The sequence below is a fragment of the Columba livia genome, chromosome 6 (assembly GCF_036013475.1).
Source record: "Columba livia isolate bColLiv1 breed racing homer chromosome 6, bColLiv1.pat.W.v2, whole genome shotgun sequence".
NCBI lineage: Eukaryota > Metazoa > Chordata > Aves > Columbiformes > Columbidae > Columba > Columba livia.
In genome coordinates this window covers 14,229,834-14,253,967 of record NC_088607.1, presented here as the reverse complement: position 1 = coordinate 14,253,967, position 24,134 = coordinate 14,229,834, and the positions used below count along the sequence as shown (strand labels likewise).

The 24,134-nt window shown below is 44.6% G+C and overlaps 1 protein-coding gene across 5 annotated transcripts in view; it reads left to right on the top strand.

Moving 5' to 3' along the window:
- The window catches only part of SUFU (SUFU negative regulator of hedgehog signaling), a 97,421-nt gene that overhangs the window by 28,909 nt on the left and 44,378 nt on the right, over positions 1-24,134 (top strand). For all 5 annotated transcript variants that reach the window (XM_065067157.1, XM_065067158.1, XM_065067159.1 and 2 more), the window contains exons 3-4: positions 508-644; positions 21,846-21,988. In XM_065067157.1, the coding sequence (XP_064923229.1) occupies positions 508-644; positions 21,846-21,988 (280 nt within the window). The remainder of the gene's footprint in view (positions 1-507; positions 645-21,845; positions 21,989-24,134) is intronic.

The window sequence follows — 24,134 nt, the reverse complement described above, 5'->3', positions numbered from 1 at the left end:
TCCATCTCCCTTGCAACACAGAAATTGTATGCTGTACATAAAAATATTCAGCTGTTTCAATCCAGAAACCTACTAGACAGTACTTTAGTTTCATCCCACTTCTCAATGTATAGAAATTTGAATTCACACGGGTGAAACAATGTTGTTTTCTGTTATGCACTTTCTTTGGTGTTCCCATTTAGCTATCAGTGCAAACCTTACAATGATTTTTAAGAATAAATTCAGGTTGCTGAAAATCCCACCAGTCCCAGGAAAGAAGTTACGGTTTCAAGACTGCATTATTCTAATTGGGAACGCTGCTGTGATAGTTACCTTCAAAATTGTATTACATCAGCTGACCTAACAATGTTATGCCCTTTGAACTCAAACAGTAGACTGAAATAAGAGAACTTCTAAACTCCTCTTTTTCTATGAGGAAAACACTCTTCTTTTCCCGTGATCCTAATCTTGAAGCCTGCTCTCCTTACAAGAAGTATGTTGTGACTTTTTATTTTTCATTCTCTCCAGGTTTACAGGAACAGATGGACCAAGTGGTTTTGGATTTGAGTTGACGTTTCGACTAAAGAGAGAAACCGGGGAGTCGGCACCACCTACCTGGCCAGCAGAACTAATGCAAGGCTTAGCCAGATACGTCTTCCAGTCAGGTACTGCAGGGTTAAATATGCTTTTTCCTGCTTTCATTCTGAAGGACCACATCTGTTTCACAATGCAACACTTGTCTTATCAACACTCAATCAAATCTTGGGAATTATCTTTGTGTGAGAACCCAAAAGAGTGTGTTCCCTCTGTCAGCCCAGCTTGCTGGGGACAAAACCCAGCTGCTCTTCAGGTAACTCCAAATCCTTAGTATTGAAAAGCTGAAGATACAGAACAGTTATTAAACATAGGAATTTGGCCCAGTGGTTCTTTGTTTTCCTGCGTTGTTGGTTTCACCTTCTCTTGGTAAGAAAACCTCATTTGCTTATCATGAAATGGCCGAGGAGCACCCAGCTGGTAAGGTCTCCCTTCCCAGCAGAAGGGCTGTAACTTCCAAAACTGTTGCAGTTCCTTCACAAGCAAGTCTTTTCCCATGGTCTGTGCACCTGGGCAGCAGCAATGCATGTGAACAAGGAGCTGCTGAGATGAGAAAATGTCAAAGTTGTAAGAGATGTCAAGGCTGGGAGGGCTAAGGAATTAACAATTGGGAATCATTAATGCAGATGGAGACTTGCCAGAAAACTGCAGACCAGGGTGCCTACAAAACATCCTCTTGCACTACTCTTTCTGGGTTTCATTTATACCAGTAGGTTGAATATTAGTTTGTAGTGTGATCATGTGAAGACCCTGGGAACGGCTGAGTGCGTAGCATACTAGAAAGGCGCTCTCTCGCGTCACAAGATCTGAATGAAAATATTTGAAGAACTTTTTTTAACATAGTTTGAGGTCTTCTGCAGGTAAAGTACCTTCTAAATCAATTATTATTGAATTTGTAACATTTGGTGCTTGCTCTACTAGTTAATAAATTGCTAAGTAAGTTCTGATTCTGTTGCTGGTGTTCAGTCAGCTGGCTGACTCCCAAAGGGGAAAGGTCTGGATGAAAACAGGATTGCTCTGCTAACCTCTGTGACAAAGCTCTGAGGCACTGGTAACTCTTGTGGGGTGTTTTTTCTAAATATTAACTGCCAGAGACCGGTGCCAGCACAGGTTATTGCTTGTCTTCATGCTGGGAGAGTCTCTTGTTACAGTTTAAAATGACAAGCTGCCTTTTTTTTTTGTGACCTTTGCTGTGTCTTCCCTCATGGCCATTCAAATCTGGGTTTACCCCCCGATCTTGATTTTTGCTTCTCTTAAGCATCTAAATCCATGTGACTGGTCATAATTTTTGCCACTGTTTGATGTTCCTGTCTAAATTGTATTTTACAGTAGCCTTTTGATACTGACCATGCAGTGATGAATTTATACTCACATTTTCTGTGTATTGACTACAGGGTCTGAAGGAAACACCCGAGTCTTATGTCTCCATCTTAATATAAAATAACATACAACATGGTATATGTCAACTTATTATCTTATCATATTAGACCCCTTTTGGAGCCTTTTAAATTTTCTAGTCCAGTGTAGGTTTTCGTAACAGTCTCTTTAATAAAGTAGTTTCAGTGCCTTTTATTTGCACATTAAGCAGCCTTCCTGTAGCAGTTGCTTGTTTGTGTCACCCTTTCCGTGGGTGGGAGGAGGTTTGCAGAGCGACTTGGGATTTGGTAGGGTACTTCAGGACAAGCTTCTTGGCGTCGAAGCTGGCACTCCGGGCAGAGACTTCCCTTGCTTGGTTTCCTGCACTGCTGCAGTCTCACCCTTCTGACCTCAAAGGCAATGAATTGTTTTTAAACTGGAAAGAGCGGTTATGCCCATGCATATCAGTCTGATGTGCGCTTCTAAGGGCCTCCTGTATTATCCTCTGTTTATCTGTCTGGGTTTGACTTTCTACCCACCCTGACTCTTTAAAGGTGCTGCTCAAACATACGTTAATGGATTCTAGCCTCTGGGTGTTTAGCTCTCGATTTATATTATTAAAAAGCCCTGTATATGAATCATAAATTGACTTATTTGAATGTACAATTGAGTATGAGCCAACACCACACTTACCATGCAACAAGCAAACCGTGTGCCGGGTTACCTTAGGAAGAACATGAGCAGCAGATGGAGGGAAGTTGGTCGTTCTTCTGCATGACACTGGGGAGGCCTCACTTAAAATACTGTGTCCTGTTTGGGGTTTAAGAGATGCTGAGAAAAGAGAGTCCACAGTGGTGGGGATCCTGGAGGACATGAGCTCTGAGGAGATCTGGAGGCGGCAGGGCCGGGTTGGCTCGTGAAGAGAAGGTGCAGGGTGATCTGGAGGGAGCCTACAGTTGTTGGGAGGGTAGTTATAAGATTGTGCAGTCAAGCCTTAGATAATACACATAGGGGCTACAGCTCTGAATTGTAGTATCAGAGGTTCTAGAAGGGCTTTAAGGAAAACTTGCTCATAAGGAGGGTGGCAAAGCACAGGGAACAGTTTATCAGGGAGCTGGTGGATCTCCTTTACTGGCAGGGTTCAGGACTCAGTGAAGCTACACTGACCCTGATCTAGCATTGGTGATGGCTCAAGTTCAAATAGGGAGCTGGAGAAGACACCTCCAGAGGCCCCTTAAAATATCAGAGTTGGATTTTATTTTTTCATACAGCTTTGTGCCCTTCAGCAAGCGGCTGTGTGCTGTCCCTGGGTGTTACCAACCATTCCTTGCCCTGTATAAAAGGAAACTGGGTCTTGTTGCAGCAAGTGATCAGGCTCTAGCTTTATTTTTGTACAAACTTATCACTTGTCTCTTTTGAATAAGAGCTTTCTCAGGCTAAAATCTGCTGCTTAATCATAGATGTCAGGTTAATCCTGACGAGATGATGCGTTTAAAAGTAAAAGTTGTAATGGGGCAGACTATCATGTTTCTTCTTGATCTCTCAGGGAAATACCAGTTGACTAGGTGCAGTCATTTTCTGGTTTAGTGTAAGCTCGCTCACTCCGTTCCTCTGCTGAGTCCCCAGTCCTCCTCCTGCACCTGACGTGTCCCGCTTTGCCTTGCTCGTTCCCTGGAGCTGTGCTTCTCAGCCCGGCAGTCTCCAGAGCAATCCCGAGTTCTCCCTTGTGTCACCTCTGGGTGATCGGGTACCCAGGGCCAAGGCAGTGTTATTTATTTTTTTTTTTCTGCCTCATGGGATTTCCCCCAGTTCAACTTGGCTGTTCTGCAAAGCCAACTGAGCTTCTGCTCTTGGTTGGTATTTTTTTTTTTTACTTGATCTTCTACAGGACTTCTCTGGTCAGACGTTAAAACTTTAAAACTGTCAAGTATTTGAAGAGGAACCTGCTGGGCATTGGGCAGGCTGTGGCATGACAGCATCGTTTTACATGATGAAAGGTTTCTTTTTGTTCACATTCTTTCTGGCTGTGCCACTTGGAACGTTTGTCAAATGCAACAATGATGAGTGTTGTTTGACTCTGGTGTATGTACCTTAATGTTGTCCTCTTCAGTTGTTTAAAGATCTGTGGAGTCTCTTTAATACTCCAAAACAGTCTTGAAAACATTTGATGAACTGAAACAACTTGAGTAATGCTTATGAATCCGCTCTGAATGAGGAGCAAGAAAAGGAATTAAAACTGGCAGGAACTTTTTGGATAGGCTCCAGGCACTTTGGCATGTCAAAGGATTGTTTACTTTGAAAGCTGTGCTAAGGGCTAAATTCTTACCTCTTGAATACCAAGGCAACTTTTTGCTTATCACAGATGTGCTTTGCTGGGCCTGGTTGAAGTTGTGGGAGAGGAAGGTGTCGTTACTTTCCTGCCGAGCCTGAGCATTTTCCGATGGTGATGACTGCGCTGAAAGCTCACCTAGCAGCTACTGCTGTCCTAAGTACTCTTACTGTGTATTGCACTTACAAAGCATGTCTCATTGCAGGTGGTGTATTTTCATAACAGACACTTCTAGGCAAATTAATGTTGTGTTCCTTTGTTTCCATCTCTCCTGCACTGGTTACGCTTTAGAAAAGCAGTCTTCTGCATTGAATTTGAGACCTCTTTGAGCCTTGGCTTCCCTGTTCACTGTAACGAACACTTGATGCTTTGTGCTTTTGATTAAATGGCACTATTTCCCCTCCTTCAACAAAACCAAGCTTGCAAGTCTCAAAAAAAATTATTTGTGGCTTTATCTGTTCTTCATTTTATCACTGTTTGACCATGACCATAAATTCCAGCTCTGTTATTTTTAGTTTTACAAAAACCGAAACCTGCAAACCTTGAAAATGAAACCGCACAATTCAGTGACCTTAGCTTGTCATGGTTCGTGGGTATACTGGGAATATCTCATAGTAGAACAAACTTATACTTCAAACAAAGAAGAAACACTATTCCTGCAGAAAGCTTATCCAGGGCTTGTCACAATGGTTAACTCTTTAGGTGCTGCAGTATTATGATGCTTGATCGGTATAGAGAGACTATGGTTTATGCTTTCATCAAATTAAAATCTGCGGTTTGTTTCTCTCTAAGGTAAATTTAGGTTGTTTTCAAGGGCCTGCCTGATATACATCATGAGGACAATATATTTTAAACAAATGTGTTGTTTGAGTTCTTGGTTCTTCCATGTTTCTTGGCCTGAAAGAGAATAGCTGTAAAGTACAAATTTGGAGAAATTGCCAGGAAAAACTCATCATGGATAGAGCCTAAAAGTCATGGTATGGCATATGTTGTAGTTGTATTCTCTGCAATGCATATACTGTAGTAGGGAACTAGCTCATGAAACGAGCCTCAGAAGTGTTGAGACGATGTCCATGAATTAGTCAGAGGTTTGCAGGTTGGCTGAGCAGTCAGAGTCCCCGCTGCTGCAGGGGGGACAGGTAGCATGAAGCGAGGCTTGAAATGGCAAGTGCTGTTCTTCACTCCCATCGCCCCAAAAAAAGACAACAGGCTTCAGGTCTTAAGAAACTGCTAGGAAAAACTAGAAGGCATCTAGAAGGCATTCAGGGAATAATGGATGTCTCAGCATGGATTGATCAAGAACATATGGAACAAACTAATTGTGACAAGTAACAGGCACCATGTGGAACAGGGAATGTTGGTTACCTTGATACTGGTGAGATTTTTGACAGGTATGTGTTGACAAAGACGGCGTTCAATAACTCTGCCTTCTCTGTATCTTCTGCCACCAGAGCACCCACCTCATTCATCAGTGGGCCTACGTTGCCTCTAGTGTTAGTTTTATCTGCCATGTATTTGAAGAAGCCCTTTCTGTTGTCCTTGACCCCTCTTGCAAGGGGGAGGAGGCCTTAGCTTTCGTAGTTGCCTCCCTACATCCTCTGACAACAGCCTTATATCCTTTCCAAGTGGCCAGCCCCTCCTTCCATGATCTGTAAACTCTCCTCTTCCGCTTGAGTTTGCCCAATCTTGGTAAAAGATGGCAATACTGGCTGGATATTTAGACTCTGAGTAATTGTCCATGTGTTGTCATCAAACTCTACACATCTTTTGTGGCTGGATGTATCCAAAATCTGTCCTTGGTATTGACCAGGATGATGAAATGCGGAGTGTCCTGATGAAATCTGCAGACACGGCAAAACATAATGGTGCAGAGGGCTGGACTTCAGTTGCCTTTGCAAATTACAGAAATGGTCTGAGGTACCTGTGTGCAGTAGGGTCAGGAAGGTACAACAAGTGCAAGGTCCTGTGCTTGCATGGGAATAAACCAGTGCACAATGACTAGCTGGAGAAGAAAATTATTCAGAGTTAAGATCACAAATGGGGTATACCTGGACCAGCACTCTCTTCATTCTGAGAGATAAGAAGCTAAATTATCCTGACGTATAAGTAGAAGTGTTCTGTGTATTTGATGTGACAGGGTTCTATGCTGCTGGCAACACCTTGAAGGGAAAGGGAGAGCACTGTTTCTTGTTTCAGACAAAAGACTTCAAGGGACATATATCCCAGTTGGAGACTGGAGGACAGCAATAAGAATGACCCAGAGGTCCAGAAAATATGACCTGTGGAGGAATGATCAGAAGAGTTGTGTTGGTTTAGTGCAGGGAAGAGAAGATGGAAGGAAGGTGTGAGAACAGCCTTCAAATATGCAAAAGGTTGCTGTAGGGAATAAAGTAATATTTTTTTCTGTGTGCCTAATAGGGATATGAGAGACCAATCACTACTGAATTTCTGTAATTCGGGGTTAGGGTTTGTTATTAGGAGAAACGGCGAAGCACTAGAATAGTAGCAGGTTCCTCATTGCTGCATATCTTTGAGAACAAGTGAAACTATTTTTCATGTATATTTTTCAGGAAGAGTTGATCCTTCCTTTAGGTGAGGGTGGAGGAGGAGCCTCAGTGCACTAAATATATTTAAATATGAATTTTGAAGTCTCAGCTAATTTAACAGTTAAATTTTAATATTTAACTTTTGACTAATCAGTAGTAGGAAGCTGTTTGTGTCTTGGGGACTGCAAAACAGTAGTAACAAAATCTATGAGCAAAGGAAGTAAGCCTGCAAGATGCAATTTGTGGGTAGTGATTTAAGGCAGATTTCGGCTGATTACCTCAGGAGAAACTTGCTTACACAAATTATTCCTTAGAAAACTTACTACACTTTTGAAAAGTGTATTGGACAGAACTAATTCCAGCAGGTACAGAACAAGTTATATGTGTTGATAACAACAATGACCAGATTAACTATAGCTGATGTATTAGGTTGGGATTTTTCCCTACGAACACCTCTCTTGGCATCTCTGCCCCCTCTGCACCGTTATGGTGAGAGATTCCCATTTCAGAGGATAAGGTATGAATTGCTTCTCTTGTCCTGTAGTTACTTCTGTGAAACCTGCAGGAACTTACTATCTATGAGCTTCTGTCTTCTATCACGATTCAAGTCCATAGGCCAATTTCCAAAAGTTACTGGAAGGGAGGACGGTTCTAACTGATGCGTGTGAGTGCCTGAGGCAGGACGGCCACGCAAGCCTTCAGCAGCCCGGCTGAAAAGCCAGCCCAAAGTGAGGTATGTCTGGCCTTCCTTCGTTATTTTTGACGTCATACTGTTCAGGTAGGAGTTGTTGTCTGATGTCTTGTCTGTAGTTTGAGGAAGCTCGTACACTCTTCCTGCCCATGTCATTGGCTAAGCACATCGGTTTGAGGGTATTATGCCAGCTCTGCGTGCCTCAGTTTCCCCTTCAGTAAACAAGGGTGACTATAGGGGTTGTAAGGACTGCAGGTATAGCTGCACTCTTCTTACTTAGCAATTTTAATCTGATTCAAGTTAATCTAAGACATGGAGGCACTTTGCATTTGACAGGAGGTATAACTTTTACACTGAAAATGGGACTCAGTGGGATTAAGTGATTTGTCTGGGGTCACAAACCTGCAGCCATTAAGCCAGCAGATACCTTGACACCTGCTGCCCTGGCGTAACCACTAGACCTCATCTTCAGATCTTCTGGAGTCCAGAAAGCTTCTGTGTGGTAGCCTCAGTGACTCTTTCCTTGCCAACATGTTCACAAACATTCTTGACAGTGGCCAATTTCCGTGTGTAAACGGGGGAAAAAACCAAAACCCAAACCAAACTTGTTGCTTCCTTGAATACAAGTGAATCTTGTCTAGCTTGTTTGTAAAACAGCATTTATTTCTTCTCAGTAGGATGAGTAAAGCCAAATACAATCTCTCAGTAACTCATATATATTTTTCCTTGACTGTGCCTTTATTTTTTTTTTCATCCCCAGGCTGATTTATTGTTCTCTTCTGGTTGCTATGGCTCTGTAAAATATATATATTTTTTTCTATCATCTGTTTGTAATATTGACCAGTTTCCAGTGTGGAGCTGGCCCTGGCTCCTCTGTAGCATTTCAGGATTTCAGATTAAAAATGAGGGGATTAACTGTGGTTTTTAGCTCAGCAAAGAAGTACAAATCAACATCAATTTCATTTCAACAGAACCTGTTATGTAGTGAACCCTGCTGTGCAAACACTGAAACTGTAGGGCAGTAAAGTTTATAAAACAGCCTCCTGGCCTGTCATTTGCCGTAGGTGAACAGGACCCAACAAAGCGTGCAGGCTACATGCCTTTATTCTGCAAAGGGGTATGGAAACATTAAGTCACTGGTTCCAATTTAACCCAAGTTTGTCATGGCCAAAGCTCTCATCATCTGATAGTTATTCAGTGGTCCATGAGAAATTGCTTGGGTTTTAGCCTAATTCCTCTTAGACGTTTCCCATAAAACAAGCTGTTCTGTGAGCAGCAGCACAGATTTTTACGTTGGTATTTTACGTCTCTGTGCACCAGCCCCTCTACGTCCCACACTGCCACAATAAATCCACTTCTCCCCATAGTGCTGCCTGTGAGCTCACCTCCCCAGTATGTCTCATCCCTCTCCCCATCTCGTAAGCCAGTCTTGTCACAACCCCGAGCTTCCAGCTGAGACATACGTGCTGGGGCTGGTACCAGACAACGTGCTGGCTGATAAAACAAACCAGTTGCTTGTGTGCAGAGCGGTTGGCTGACGTGCCAGGCAGGACAGGCAGCTGTAGAGCTCATGCTTCAGTCTCCAACCTGTCCCTGGCACCCCCCAAAGCTGGCTTGGAGGCTCTGAAGTTGTTAGGGAGGGAATTGCCAAATGCAACTCTTGTAAGTTGTCCTGATAGACACTGCAGTGAAGTGCTGGTTGCAGATGGACCCAGACCTTTTTACTTCCCCCTGTAGATCACAAATAAAGCTAATGCAGCATTGCTGATAATCCAGGGAGAAGCATCTGTCTGCAAATCAGACAGACAACACCAAAGAGACCTCATGGGAAATGTTTTTTTCTTCAGAGGAGATGACTCTAAGAGGAGGCATTTTGCAGGCACATAAGTGCATCTTCTCTTGAAATACTGTCCCAGGGTTGCACAGAGAGAACACTGAAGCTGGGAGCAGGTTTACTCTTACCATCTTGTTGCTGTTACTGCTCGGGATGCTCAAGGGTTGGAACTCACCTGCTGGCACTGTCTGATCACCCTGCCCGAAGCTGGATGCCCCATACCTGTTGCATGTCCTGCCAGATGAGACTTACCCTGCTATAGCAACTCTGCGCCCGCTGTGTGTGCACACCCGTGAGCTGGCACACAGGGTAGTGCCAGTGGCAGAAATCCTTCCTTGCAGCACAAGAGATGGCAGCTAACCTTGTGCCAGCCTCAGCCTGTGCGTGCATTTATAGCTTGATTGTGTATATGAGCTCTCAGAGAGACGTCAGTATTGCAGTGTGGCTTTGTGTTTTTTCTTTGCATGCTCTTGAACAATGAGGCAGGTAGACACCTATCTGCTTTCCTGACAAAGCAGCTCTCAGACACTTATCAAGAAGCCCTGTCACTGTTTCGTCCTCGGCATCAAGCTTTCTTCTCTAATTGTTTGTTGGGTTTTTTTCTGTGACCATTCTGGCTTTGGTCCAGCAGAGCTCATTGACAGGCATTATTACAGCTCTTCTTTTCTTCCTCTCAAACTGTAAACTTCCAGCGCTTCCTTTTAATGTTAAGATGGTCTTGCCAAACCCTAGCAGGGATCTGTAGGGAATAAGCAATCCAATATTCACTATCTACAACATCCGTGCTCTTTGGTGGAGGGAGCCTTTCACTTGGAAAGGAGGGAGAGGACAGGTCTTGGCACTGGTGACAGTGAGAATGGCACATGTCAGCATACAGAGGTGCTTTAGGGTTCCCCAGGTGAAATTAATGCAGCTTTCTCTCTGCATGCTTGCAAAGCTTAGTGTTATTTGTCTGTTTGTATGACCATAATTTTGGGGATCTTCAGAGTCCAATGTTTTTATCCTCACTTGTGAGAGGCAGAGAAACACTCAAGTCCATTTTGTTGCTGGGTGCGAAGGCACAGAGAGAGGTAAGAGGCTTGCCAGTTGCTGGAGAAGAGCTTCATGGTGGCGCCAGCTGTTACTGAGGCTTCCCAGGCTGTGAAGCAGCACACACCTGGTGGCCTGTGCTTCCTCTGTGTGTGTCCTGTCTCAGTCAGAGGGGTTTCAGGTGATAAAATAGCTGAGGGCATAGAGCAGAAATACGGTTGTGAATGCTGCTGAGTGCTGTTATGCCATTGTACAGGTGGTACGTATTCTCTTTCCTCCTGGCAGTATAAATGGAGTTGCATGACCTTACATTCTGGCTAAATTCACTTCTCTGTCTGTTCCAAATAGGCAGAGTGCTGCCCCTTTGCAATACTGGAAGCACCCCAGCTCCAGGCTGAGTCCTGCCCTTTGCCTTGGAGCACTGTCACTCCTTCAACCACTGATGTGACAAGCTGGCAGTAGTTCAGCTCTTGCTGGTTTTGGTAGGTAACATCTTCCTGGCCTATGCTTGGGACTTGGTAGGACATTGTGCCACACCATAGAATCTCTTCTCCATGAAATTCCTTTTGCTGTGGTGATAGAAAAGCCTTTTTGACCCTGTAGCCAGGTTTAAAAAGCACAGAACACTTTCTCAGGAACTTGGGAAGAGGGGAGCAGCACCACTGCTCTGTGACATTGCCTTTTGGGTGGTGTGAACCTGGACCGTGCATGAGGCTTCTCCACGCTGCCTCCCAGTCTGCAGTTCAGCAGTAGGAAAACATGACTGGGAACCCAGGAGTTTCCAAGGGTACCTGTACTCCTATTTGACTTGGTGGAGGAAAAGTCTATGGCTATGTTGTCAGTGAGCTAGCTATGTTAATATGAAGTAAAGCCTTTTCTCCTCTACCTCCCTAACCTCATGGATTTTGTGCTTATTTCTCTCCTGCAGTTTGTCTGGACTCATCAGTCACACTTGGTACTTCTGTGCCTTGTTGTGGAAGCCACTATTGTCTCTCCAGCTTCCAGCTCTTGGCTGAGAACAGGTCTCTGACCTTTTCCAGCCCCAAAGGGTAGGTTGACACTAAAGCACGGAGAGACTTTGTACCAGGAGCAGAGGCACAGAAAGTCTTTGTTCCTTAAAAAAGACTTTGTTGAAATAGAAAGAAAGCTGTCTTCCCTGGACTGCTTTACTGATTGCATAGCATTTCTAGTCAGTAAGCGAGAGACCTCAGCACTGCCTGAAAGAGGAGGCTTGTTTTTAGCTGCTACTGCAATTTAGATAAAGCAGGTTTAGGCCCAGTTTGAGCTGGCTAGATTTCAGATGATCCTGTCCCTTTTAATTCTGTCAGCTCCTGTCCTGTTCCTGACTGAGAACTGAACTTGGCTCATTGTTTTTCAGCTGTTCAATACAGTTCATTCACTTGGTTTACTAAAAAAAAATAAAAGGAGGACCTGTCTTCTCTCTGTGCTTTGCCTCAGTCAGTGTGCCCCGAGGCTGCTCCCAAATGTCAGGGATGGACAAAGCGTTGGTGCTTCTAAGTCTGATGTGCATGTTGCATTTATAAACGCACAAGTTGTTTTAGCCTTCATACTCCATGTGGGCTGCCAGTGGGAGAGGGAGGAAAGAAATGGGCATGGAGACCCAGAGAAAGCTGTGTGGCACATGTCCATGCAAGGCTGCTGCAGCAGCCGGAGCAGCCGCAGGACAACTGCCGGCCCTGTGCCCTGGGATGCTGTGCCACAATTTAGGATCAGAACTCATCTCACTAACATTTTCAGCAGAGGGGAGCCGAGCTCTCCGCAGGAAGCCTTTTCTCCATCCTACCTGGAGCCTCCCTGCTGCAGGAGGGTGAGCAGGAGCCCCCGTGCCAGGGACCAGCGGTCCCTGTTAAGAAGAGCATCTCTGACTCCTGGGGTGAGGATGTGGGGGAGAAGCTGCACGTGGTCAGCCCAGCCTTGGACAAAGGCTCTGTCCCCTGCTCTGAAGGGGGAATGCAAAACAAAGGAAACAGCCCGAGGAAGGCAGAAAACTCCCCCTCCTGCTGGTGTGAGGTCCTTTGGCATCTTATATATGAGGTTTTTGTCCCACCCGGCCTTTTCTGGGAAACGGAAGCAGCTGCTCTAACAGTTAAAGGCTTCTGCTCAGAATAGTGTTGCCTCCTCCTATCGAGAAGCTGAAAGCCACAACAGAGGGATTGTTCTGCGGTCACAGGAGCATCCTCTCTCACTGCCTGTGTGCAATTGTTTGGGATGCACAGAGGAGAGTTTGAAGGTTACACATACTGAGTAACCTTGTGAAAAGCACTGGTTTTTCCCTTGGCAGCTGCCGAGCCCACGTTAGATGAAATGGCAGAGAAGAGCTGACTGAGTTGGAAGTTGGCTTCACTGTTACATATCCACCTTCTTACACTTTCTATTGAAGATCTGTGCTGCAAGTGGTGCTCAAACTGTGCTTTCTGACTAACCCGCTCTGCACTGTGCTGTGAGCAGCAGTACGCAGAGCTCATTACAGACCAGCTTCTGACGGACTCCCATGCAAAGAGCCTTTGCAGCAGCCTGCTCAGCCAGGAGGCAGCAAATGGGCACAGTGGGGGATGCGTTTTGTTCTTGGTGGGGAAGATAAATTGGGAGAGTATATTCAGAAGCTGCAGGCAGCCCCAGAGCCTGTGAAAAGTGGATTCTCCTGCTTTTTGGTTTAAAATCAGAGCCTTAAAGGAATCACCTCTTAATGCTTGGGATGGCATTTTGAAAGGTGTTTCATAACCAGGCTGGTCAGTTTAGATTTGAACCATAAATATAGCTTTTGCACTAAGTTTGTGTGTTTCTCTTGAACTACTGTAATGGATTGGTAGAGCTCAATGTGCAACTAATATTTTACACAAATATGTGTGAATACAAAGTTCCCCTGTTTCCTGCCCTTTGGCCTCCTGCTTTGCCAAAGTAAAACAAAATTTTGGCCTGTGCAAGCTTTAAATTCCTGAAAATTTAATAAAAAATAATCAACCACTGAGAAAAATGCTGCAGTGCTCTCTCAAAGACCCTTGCCCTTCCTGTTTGTTATAAGCTCCAGAACTAATGCCTGGGTAACTAAATAACTTTTCTGAAGTGATAACTCCATAGATGTTTTCTCACAGACCATGTTCCCTTTCTTACCCTTTCTTGAGTATTTTTTTCCAAAAGGGATACCCTAGTGCAGCCTTTCATTCTTTCTGAAAGTCAGGCGTTGGTGCTGTGAAGGCTATTAAAAGAAGCTGCTTGCGTCTTATTTGTGTCCTTCAGAGGAGGAGAGTGCCGTCGTTTCCCTTTCAAAGTCCTTGAAAGCTCTTCAACAGAAACATCTCATTGATGTCTGGGGGAAGATCACAAGTGACCGTACTGTCTCATGGGGCTGCTGTGTCCATCTAAGCATCCACCCTTCTCAGTGGCTTGTACATGTGCAAATATGTAGGAAGCTCAAAAACAAGAAAAGTTTTCTGTCTTGCTGCAGTTCTCCCTCACTGAGGACACCTAAAGGTTGTTAAATACTGCGAATACAAGTCTTTGTTTTAGTTGCACCTGGCTGGGAAACATTCGAGTAACCGTAAAACATTCTGGCTTTCACATGTCAGAACACAGTATAGGGTTTTTAAATGAAAGGCAAGTATCTCTTCAAGTTTGCTGTGTGGGACCACATAATCAGTGAATAACCTGTCATTAAATATGTGTTTTGAGCGGAGCCCTTATCTGACAGGAGATCCTGCTCTATAACATCCTTTCTCACTTCTGGGCCTCCACCCCATCCTGAGGCTATTCGGTTGCTGAAGCTGTTGGAGACGTAAGTATGATCCTTTGAAGGGGAGCTGTAAAATGTGTGTTGTTCAGGTGAAGAGTGGAGAAAGCTGGTGGCAGCGCAGCTGGACAGAGGTGGGAAGGGTCTCGCCTAGTCTGGAGCTCAGGATTTGGCACATGGATCATTCCCTTGCAGATACTTGGCTGCGGATGGAGCAGGTAAGATAGAGGTTGTCCCACTTGTCTGTTGGAAGAGGTGAAAGGCCACCTCTGCAGCACTCGAGGGTGGTGGGTCTGAATGGTGGGGTGTAGAGGACCAAGAACCTGGAGCAAGAGAGTTTTGTGTGGCTGTGAATGATCAACTCGCATCTGCATTCATTTTCTTGTTCTGCCATATTCAGCAATACCAGGTAAGCCCTTTCATGCTGCCGTGCCATCCTCCAGCCTTCCCTCCTTGTGAAAGGGAGCCACGCAGATAAATCTGGAGATAGGTGAGAACTGTGGTGTTGCAAAAGCAGGGCAGGAGATGCATCCTGCACCCAGCCATGCTTACACCTGGGGGATGCCAAGCGCTAGGTGTGCCCGCTCCTGCCTCTGCTCTGCGAGGAGCGGGCACGGAGGAGCTGAAGGGAGCTGCAGGGAGGAGAGGCAGCGTGGGAGGAGGTGGCTGGCGGGGCAGGCTGCAGGAGTCAGGGAGAGGACAGGGGGCCCAGCGCTCGCGGAGGGCGGGAGCGCGTCCTGGGCACCGGAGTCACTCGCTGGGAGCCTGCGTGAGAAATTCTCAGAGGCTGCAGTCATGGAAATTGTACCCGCGGGTAGCGATGGGCAGGGAGAAGGAGCAAGACAGAGACGTGGATGTGTGAGGATGGAAAAACATGTCCTGTAAAGCAGAAGAGGTAGAGGAGGCCCAGAGTCAAATTGGTTATTGCATTATAGCATTTTAGCATTTGTTTTTTGGCTAAAATATTACACTCTCCAGTGTCACATAAGGCATCTGGGTGTCTGGGATCTAATTTGTGATATGAAAAGCAGCGTTTGTAGCTCCATAAGCAGGAGCTGCAGTACAGCAAGACATGTTCTCCACTGTCAGTAGGGGTGAGGGCAGGCTCTGAGCAGGGCATGGAAGAGCCAGGGGTTGTCCTGCTGGTGATGTACCCGTGCGAGGGCCCGATTCTGGCCCCTTCATCGGGCTTTCAGTCCAGGAGACTTAAACAGTCAAATAAGCTTATATATGCTTGCATAAATTGATGGAGCTCTTTTGAGGGGGTGATTTTTGAGACTTAACAACCTGGAGCTATGCAATAATCAACTTTGTGTTTTAAACCTGCTGATCAATGTAAAAAAAAAAAAAAATATCATTTTTCTGTCTTCTGAATTCTGTCTTCTGAAACTGTCTTCAAATTTCCGAGGCTGAGCACTCTTTGCAGTCCTGATAATCTGTTTTTTTCCACGCTGTTTTATTTTTTCAAAGAACTTTTGGCCTAGGCTCCTTGTTTCTAAAAGCTCATCTTGAATCCCTGTAGTGGAGCTATTGTTTAATTGTGCTCCAGGGATTTAACTCTTCCGAAGGCATCTTGTCTGTGCTGCGTGTCTGCGCGGGCAGCAGCACCCTGTGAAGTTGCAGCTCTTTGGAGCGCCGGGGCTGCGGCTGTTCCTGTTTCCCAGACAGGGGATGAGGAGCAGCAAAACTGAACTGAAAAAGAAAAACATGGAGGAAGAGTTTTTTTTATTAATGTCATGCTAGGAAACATCATAGCTTGTATTCTACTAATTCCTTGTATGTTCTTAAAACACGTTCAGCTTGAGTTGAAAATGAAATTACAAACTAACTGCCAGTGGGCCCCACAGATTATATCACCATCGTTTTTTGCTTTTACCAGTCGATGTGTACAGTCCTTTGTAGGCTAGGAAACCAAGCAGACAGACTGTGTTTAATTTCATTTGATTATCCCTAGATTATTTTAATTTAATGTGGCTGGCAAATGAATTTGAAAGAAGTCTTTCTCTTTATACTCTTCTTAAATTTACATCTATATAGTAAGTTGCAATAACAGAATTACTTTGAGATTTTTAGACATTATTTTCATCTTTAATTTTTGTATCTGTTTATTATACGTATGTCTTTGCATACATGCTTATATCCATTCTTGAGCTAGTAAGAAATATATTAAGTAGCACCAGAGAAAAATATAGCTAATACAGTTCAGCATTGAACTTCGTGTCTACACTTAGTTTCTCTCAATCCTGGCTGTTCAGTCTGCAAAATGGTACTGAAAAACAGCATCAAATCTTATTTGTGATAGATTGCCAGATTACTCTTTTTTTTTTTTAACAAAGCCAGACTGAATATTATAAATGTGTTGGAGAAAATACATTTATGTAATAAATTATACAGACTGTGCATGGGGTAATAGCAATGCAATAAATTACGTTGTTTCTGTAATATTGGATAAGCTGTGTTCAATTTAAATGTCTGGCTGCATCACTGTCATGCTGGTCAGGAACTCACTGGGGCCTTTTTAACATTCCTGCACCCATAAGTCATGGAGTCCAGATCCTCCTTTGCTTTGCCCTCAAATGCAGAATTCCTCTGTCGTGTGTGACTCGCTGCCCGCGGTTTAGCCGAGATCTCACAGTCGGATCTAAAATGCAGGTTTGTACCTCTTGGAGCAGCGAGTTTTCAGGCTGGTCAGTGATGCAGGTAACGTAGGTCTGGCTTGTGTGAGCAACGTGGTCATCTTGTTTGCGTGCCAACGTCCCCAATGGTACATGCTGTTGCCATCTTATTGGGTATATTTTTTTAGACCAAGCTAGCAGAGAAGTGCCAGGCGTTGTGCTCGCACAGCTCAGCAACATCGCTGCCTCAGGTGTGATCCAGGTAGCTGCTGCTTTCTCTGGGACAAGCAAGATCGTTTCTTTCAACATCGTCTCACACATATCCCAGAATAAAGTGACTGTGTGATGGTAGCCTGACTTTCCACAGAAACTCGCTGTTGAAGGAGATGAGTGCAGTAGAGCAGCTGTTTTCCTAAAACCAGGCACACTTAGTAGTTAATGTACTTAGGGCTTCTCCTACTCTGCACAGTATCAGCTCCGCATCACTGTCCAGATGGATTTATCTGACTGATTAGTTAGAACAGTTTAACCCAGCTGTTGCAGATTTTAGCTGCATTTCAAAGGAGGACATGTCTTAGAAGAGATCCAGAGTGATAGTCAGGCTACGAATCTATTCCTCTAAACTGAAAATCTATCTAAAGAACTGCATGATGTGACCACATCAGAAGGGAGAAGTTTCTGCTCTTTGAATGAACGAGGGTGCTGCCATCTGAACTGCCCTGGAGCCAGACCCAGTCTGGGGACTGTATGCCAGGCCACGTATGGTCAGGAGATAGGCTTCAAGTTCCCTGGCTGTCTGCTTGCTGGTAGAACAGCATCAGCTCCTTGTTTTCCCCCATACAGTCCCCTTTGAGTCCCAGATGTCCAAACAGCTGTTTCCCCTCTGCTCCGGGTGCAGGGCAGCAAACTCACCGGAGATGTTCCCTGACCCAGGTTGAGCCTGGGGCCACCCTTTGGGTGGAGCTCTCTTAGGTCAGGTACTTGCCTGGTTTGCTGTCCTTTTCAACTTGCTCCCTGTGGCTATATAAAGGAGTAAGGGTTTCTAGCAGGATCCCATAAAAAGCAACACTGGCAGATTTAAAAAAGAAATTGAAAATACAGTGGGAAGTAAACAGTGTTTTTCTGTCTGGAGCTGGCTAACACCTCTTGAGCGTAGACTGCATGCATTACACTGTTTTATACATCTTGAGGCCAAGAATATGATTCGGTTTTATTTCTTTAGGCATCAGCTATATTTAGTCAAATTAAAGGTGGGGGGAATGCACTCCAAGAAAATACATGAACAATGTTACACAAAGAAAATTTACTAGTCCCCAGTGGTATGCAAACCTCTGAGTTATTTCCCCAGTTCTCATTATCGAGCAGTTGGATAGTAAAGTTAGGCGAGATTGCGCAGCTGAATTATGACCATTGCTGCACAAAGGAAGCTCACCTGCTTTATGTGGGCTGTAAAAGAAAATGGATAATGACATTTTAAAGACTTCAAAATATGGGAAACTTAACAGAATGGTCTGGTATAACTGTCTTGTAGGTGCTGCTTTTGCAAAATAGAATGGTACAAGAGCTAGTCTGTGGGAAATTTAAAGACTTCTCATTTCTATAGAAATGGAGAGAGGCTTCGGATTTGCTATTATAAATTATGAAATGAAACACTAAGTCTGAAGTGAAGCGTTTTAGTTATTTCCTTGTTTGAGTTCTTCTGAAATCAGTATCTCCCTATGAAGAAGTTTGATTCCATGGAATCAGGGTTGCCTAACAGAAAGAGTAGTTTTTGTTAAAACAAACTTGCAGAAAAAGAGCCAGTTTCAAGTCTGTGAGGATGGATCACCTCGCTGCGTTGGGTTTAACTCCGGTTAGTGCCCCTTCCAAGCAGGAGGGGTGCGAGTGTCACTGAGGTTACTGTAAGCAAGCCTGTGTATTTACAGCATTTCCAGCGTGCCCATGGTGACTGCCGAAGGATGTGTGGTTATCCTGGGGCAGGTCAGGTCGCTTAGCTCCTTCCTCCACGGCAGGACATGTAACCACCTTAGGTTTACTGTAAGGCAGAAGTACTCAGCAGCAGATCCTGTGAATCAGCTCACATGCTGTACATCAGTCTTAGTTTACTCCTGAGGATTTTCTGATTTAGCCATACACTAAAATCATTTGGTTTTAATTTTTTAATGTATTTTCTTTGAGTTCCTTTGCTATTTAATTCCTCCTGTTGATAGCTAGATCGTTTCTGTGCTTTGCCATCTGTCCTATGCATTTGACAATTCCCTGGTGAAATCCTGGTAGCTTTTTCTGGTGACTTGGTTTTGCTGTGCTCACCTCAGGGAACCAGGCTTATGCAGCCGTGCTGGTCTCCTGCCTGGAAGACTGACTGTGCTACTCTAATGGTGTTTTCCTGCAATTTTAGCTTTTGAGACTACAAGTCCTGCAATTCAAGCTGCTCTCCGTGCTGCAATCGTCTCTGCAAAAGCCGATGTTACATTCCATAGGGGTTGCAATGCAGGAAGCAAAGAGCTGAGTTTCAGCCTCTAATTCTGGATTTCTTGAACTCTTACAGATGTTAATTCAGCTTCATATTATTTGCAGAAATTTTTTGCTGTGATTTAATTGAGTAGTCAGTGTGAATTTTGTGGTGTTTGTGTGCATGCAAGGGAGAGAGAGATTTTCAAAGTGTTCAGTGTTCACATGGACATAAACAGGTGGGTTTCCAGCAGAGACATTTGCATTTGAAAACCTGCTCTAAACGGGCTGGGCTTTCCCAGGAGAAGCAACACCAGCAGTGAAACGCAGGGATCGATCAGCATAGAATTGTGTGAGCATTTGATGGGCAAAATGTTGTGGTATAAAGACAGGGCCCAAGAATAAGCTCTTTGTGGCTTTGTTTCATTCCTGAAAACTGTGACTGAGAGGCTTTTATCATTTAAAAAAAAAAAAAATTAATCAGCCGCGTTTTGGTTAACCTGGAAAATATCGCCAGATCCTTTGCAACATTCTCAGTGCTTATTCTTTAATTCAATTTTGATACTAAAAGAAAATCGTTTTTCATTTCTGTCTGCTTTTATTTCCCCAATTCTAAAAGTAAAGTAATATCTGAACTACTCCTTTCAGTCACAGAGCTGAAAGCGTGTAATTTAGTGTACATAATGATAAACTCTCCAAGCAGCATGCATTTGCTATGTTTTCCTTCTGTCCTAATTTTAACTAAGGAAAACATTCCTTTACTTATCGCAACACTTCTGTTACATGCCTTGTTTTTCATGCCAAGTTCCTTATGGTATTTCAAGTTTATTTTAATTCTTAATCAAATGACATGTTCAAGAAATTCATCTGCAAAAACATACATAATAAATGTTCAAATACACGCCAATGGGGACACCTGGTGGGGAAACTCTGAGTTGCCCAGGGCGCCCCCTGTTAAACCCTCGAACGGGTGTGCAGTTTGCTGGATGGCTGTGGGGGTTTTTAACCACAGAGGCTGCAGGATAACTCATTATTTCACCCCAGTGCTGCTGGTGGCTCCCCGAAAGCCTCCTGCCCGCACACAGTGTGGTGGGGCCGCTGCACGGTGAGTGGTGTGCGAGCGGCTCTTTAATGTGACCAGGCACAAAGCTGCCGTTGCTGGCAAATGCTGCTTCTCTCTTGCAGCTGCAGAAGCTGCCGTGTTCAAGGATTCTCCTGTAAGCCCTATAGATATTTATTTGAGAGATGTCCTATTGACATGTATTTGGAAGGTGGTGTGGGAGGGTTAAGAGGTGAAGATGCAGGACCACACCTGCTCGTAACTGCAGAGCAAAGGAGAACATCCATCTGAATTGGACCCTGCTCCGTATCGTATGAGATGCTCCAGTCTCAACAGGCAGCAACTCAATTAACCACCACCATTTTCCAGTCTGTAGTGGAACCCTAGTCCTCTTCCAGTGGGCAAGGGCTCCCTTCACACTCTCCTGGAAGAGCTGCCTTGTGAGGGACCGTGGTGAGGACAGCAGCCCAGACTGGCTTCATCCCTGAGCTCGGTCAGGGATAGAGGCACCGTGCTTGCCCCGGCTTTGGAAGCACACAGGCAGTACTCGCTTCATGCCTGGGGCGCTGTGCCTGTGTTGGGGGCAGGTCGTGGCTTCCAGGCTGGTTATTTGAATGCACTATAACAGTTCGACCTGCAGCAGGACGAGCGCAAGACCCAAGGAGGAGGCAGGTGGTCAGCTTGGCAGCATTATTGCACACGTGCTTAGGAACTGTGTGCAAATGGAGCATGCTTTAATTGCTGTGAAAATGGTTTTAGTTGCTTGGTTTACTTTTAACTCATTCAGAAAGCAAGTGTTAGCCTTTTCTGTGATGGGACAGAAACGTGAAGGTGGGTACTGGTGTGCCTTCTGGTGTGCACCAACTGTGGAACATCTGAGGGTTTTGTCTTTCTAACGAGAAGAGGAGGAAATGAAAAGAATGCTTACAGTCGTGAAGAGGAAAAGATAATTTCTGACTCTTTGTTTTGATGGCTGTTCTGACGTAGAGTGAAATTTATAGCCTACTTGGTTTTATCATTGTTTGGGAAAGAAGGAACTTATTAATTATAATTCTGCACCAGAGCCACTAGATAATTAGGAGAGAAAATTACTTAGACCGTCACAAGTTGGGCTGCAAACTGTAGATTTTTATTAGATATAGCAGAGTATTATTTGTGTGTAATTCACATTTCATAATATTTTCTCTGTGGCACATCAGTGCTGCAAATTAAGTATGAACTGCCATCCCATAGGTATCCAGTATGACCTGCTGACTCTGCAGCCCCTTGCAAAACAAGACTAATACTAAATGAGAGAGAAGCTTATTTGTTAGTAATCCTGTGTTGGTATTAATAACAAAGCAGGACACCATTTTTTGCCACAGGACTCAAGAGAAGGCAATTTTAAAGTCAGTACTTGAATTCAGATGACTTAATGAGAGATGCCTTTCCTGCTTCAGGTGACTCGGAGTCTCAACAGAGGTGGCTGGAGCTGCTCACTGTGAAGAACCACCAGTGACCATCCTGGTCCAAGCCAGAGTCCCTGCCTGGCAGCAGTCAGGAGCAGGTGCTACCAGAAGGAATGTTCTAGCTGACTTTACAGACTATATATTTCTCATTTCTCTTCTTTACAGAAAACACCTTCTGCAGTGGTGACCATGTGTCGTGGCACAGCCCTTTGGACAACAGTGAATCCAGAATCCAGCATATGTTACTGACAGAAGACCCTCAGATGCAGCCGGTGCAGACTCCTTTTGGGGTTGTTACGTTCCTACAGGTATGACCCAGCAGTGGTGGCTCTGACTGTCGCCTCCTGAGAGTGGAATGCAGCTCACATTACATTTCATTTAACTTTGATAAGTCAGATGTTTATTATCCTGCCTTCCGCCTTTCTTCCTTGTTTATTACTGTGGATCTCATCTTTGAGTTGTTATTCATTCAGGAAGTATTTTACCAGGATTGAGCACACTCGGTTCTCAAGATAGACCCCTATCTGATGGGGAAAGGTTTACGTGGTGAAACAGACCTGGAGTTGAATATTACATGACTACTCTGAAATTTCAAACATGAACATGAGGAAAAAAGCTGAAACACTTTTAAAAGATTATGTAGAGCTAAATTCAAATTGATTCTATAGCACTATTGGTAAGTGATCCGATGGTTTGAGTTTCCGGAAAAGAGGTGTTTGGAGAAGGACTTGGTTGCTTTAGCATTATTTTAGAGTAGAAATGTAGCTTTCAGCATTGACACAAAGATTCTTTAGAGACTAAGTGAGTTTTCCCGTATTGGCCTACAGTTTAAGAAAGGTTCAGGTTTGCTTTACAAAAGAAACATTTTAAAAATCCCTTGTGTCTCAACCCTGCTATTCAGTGAGAGGAGCTTCCTTGGCCAAACAGGTTGGCTTGCTTTCCCAAAGTCCTTCTCAGTGATGTCTCTTAGATATGGGCTGCTTTGGACATTTAAAAATTCTATATGGAGTTATTAACCTTAGTGGAAGAGCTGGCATACTTTATACCAGCTGATTTCTCCCTGCTCTGTGGAAAACCTTCCCTCCTGGGGGAAAATGCAAGCGTCTATATTGTACAATTTAGGTTTCAGGTTGCTTCCATTTGTCCTTGGCTGTAGTTGCAACATGTAAAGGGAAGCTCCATTACCACAGACCTGCACAAGGCAACTGCTGTGCAAGGGCAAAGGCTTTCCTGAATTTTCTGAGGTGCCCAAAATCTCTGTCTTACCAACAAGAAGGAGATGGGTATGGAATTGATCTGTGAAAGGTGAGTTGTGGGACCTGGGAGCAGAGGTAAACAAGCTGAGCAGGGGAATTCCTGGATGACTCTGCAGTTAGTGCTGCATTAGTCCCCATCTCTTCTTCAGTGCCCAGCTGTCCTGGATGAAAGGACAGTCAACTTGTTGCATTCTGAGACTCTGGGCCTCTGATCTTCCACAACACATGTGATTGACTTGTTTTTCCCCTTGGTTTGGTGCTCATTGTTATGGATTTATTTTGACCCATGAGGATAAATGGTTTCAAAAAGAAAATAATTAAAATAATTTCCTGTTCAGAGTTTTGCTGTTTGTATGTAATTAGTGAATGAAGACGCAGGGAGGGGTGTGCTGAAGCGAGGGTGATCCAGGCTGTTGATGGAGGAAGCCTGGGAGGTGGGTGGGCATGAAGCGCATCTCCAGGGACTGGGTCCTCAGAAAGTGAGCTCTGCAAGGGGCAGGGGGGTGAGGTGTGACGCGCTGGGTACATGCTGACGTTAATGGTTTTCCACGTAGTTCTCTATAGGTGCAGATGCATGCTTGCAGAAAAGGCGCAAAATGTACTTCTGCTTGGTGCTCTTCAGAACTTAGTTTTCAGATTTCCTCTTTTCTGATAAAACAGCAGTTGAACAGCTTTTGACCAAAAGTCCTGTGTCATTGGAAAAGGTTTAGAGTATTGAGAAAGAAAACAGAAGGCCATGGCTAAAATAATTTTTAATCCCAAAGAGTGAATCATTGTGTTCAAAGGCACACGGCAGTGCTTGATGGATCAGGAAGAAACTGCCTTCCTCTGTCAGCTGAAGGGTGTTTCACCCCATCGTTTGAAGTGGCTGATCTCAGCTGCTGGGAGAGGGACATCTGGTATTGCTCAGTGTGGCAGCTCCCGTCCTGAGCAGCAAAGACGTCTTGCCTCACACAGGAAGGCAGAAGTCTGCAGTTGCCTGCAGTGACAAGTGGATTATGCCATGTGTAAGCAGCTTTACTTTACAGTGCCGCGCAATATGTAACCAGTCAGCAAACTGAGTTGGTCAAGGATTTATGAGCACCGAAGCATTCCCTGGTGGCAGCAGGTCCCTTGCCTGTTGGAATCCTGGTGCAGTATCACATTTGCCCCCAGCAACTGGCTGACAGTGCAATGTCGTGAATGTGCTCAGACCCTG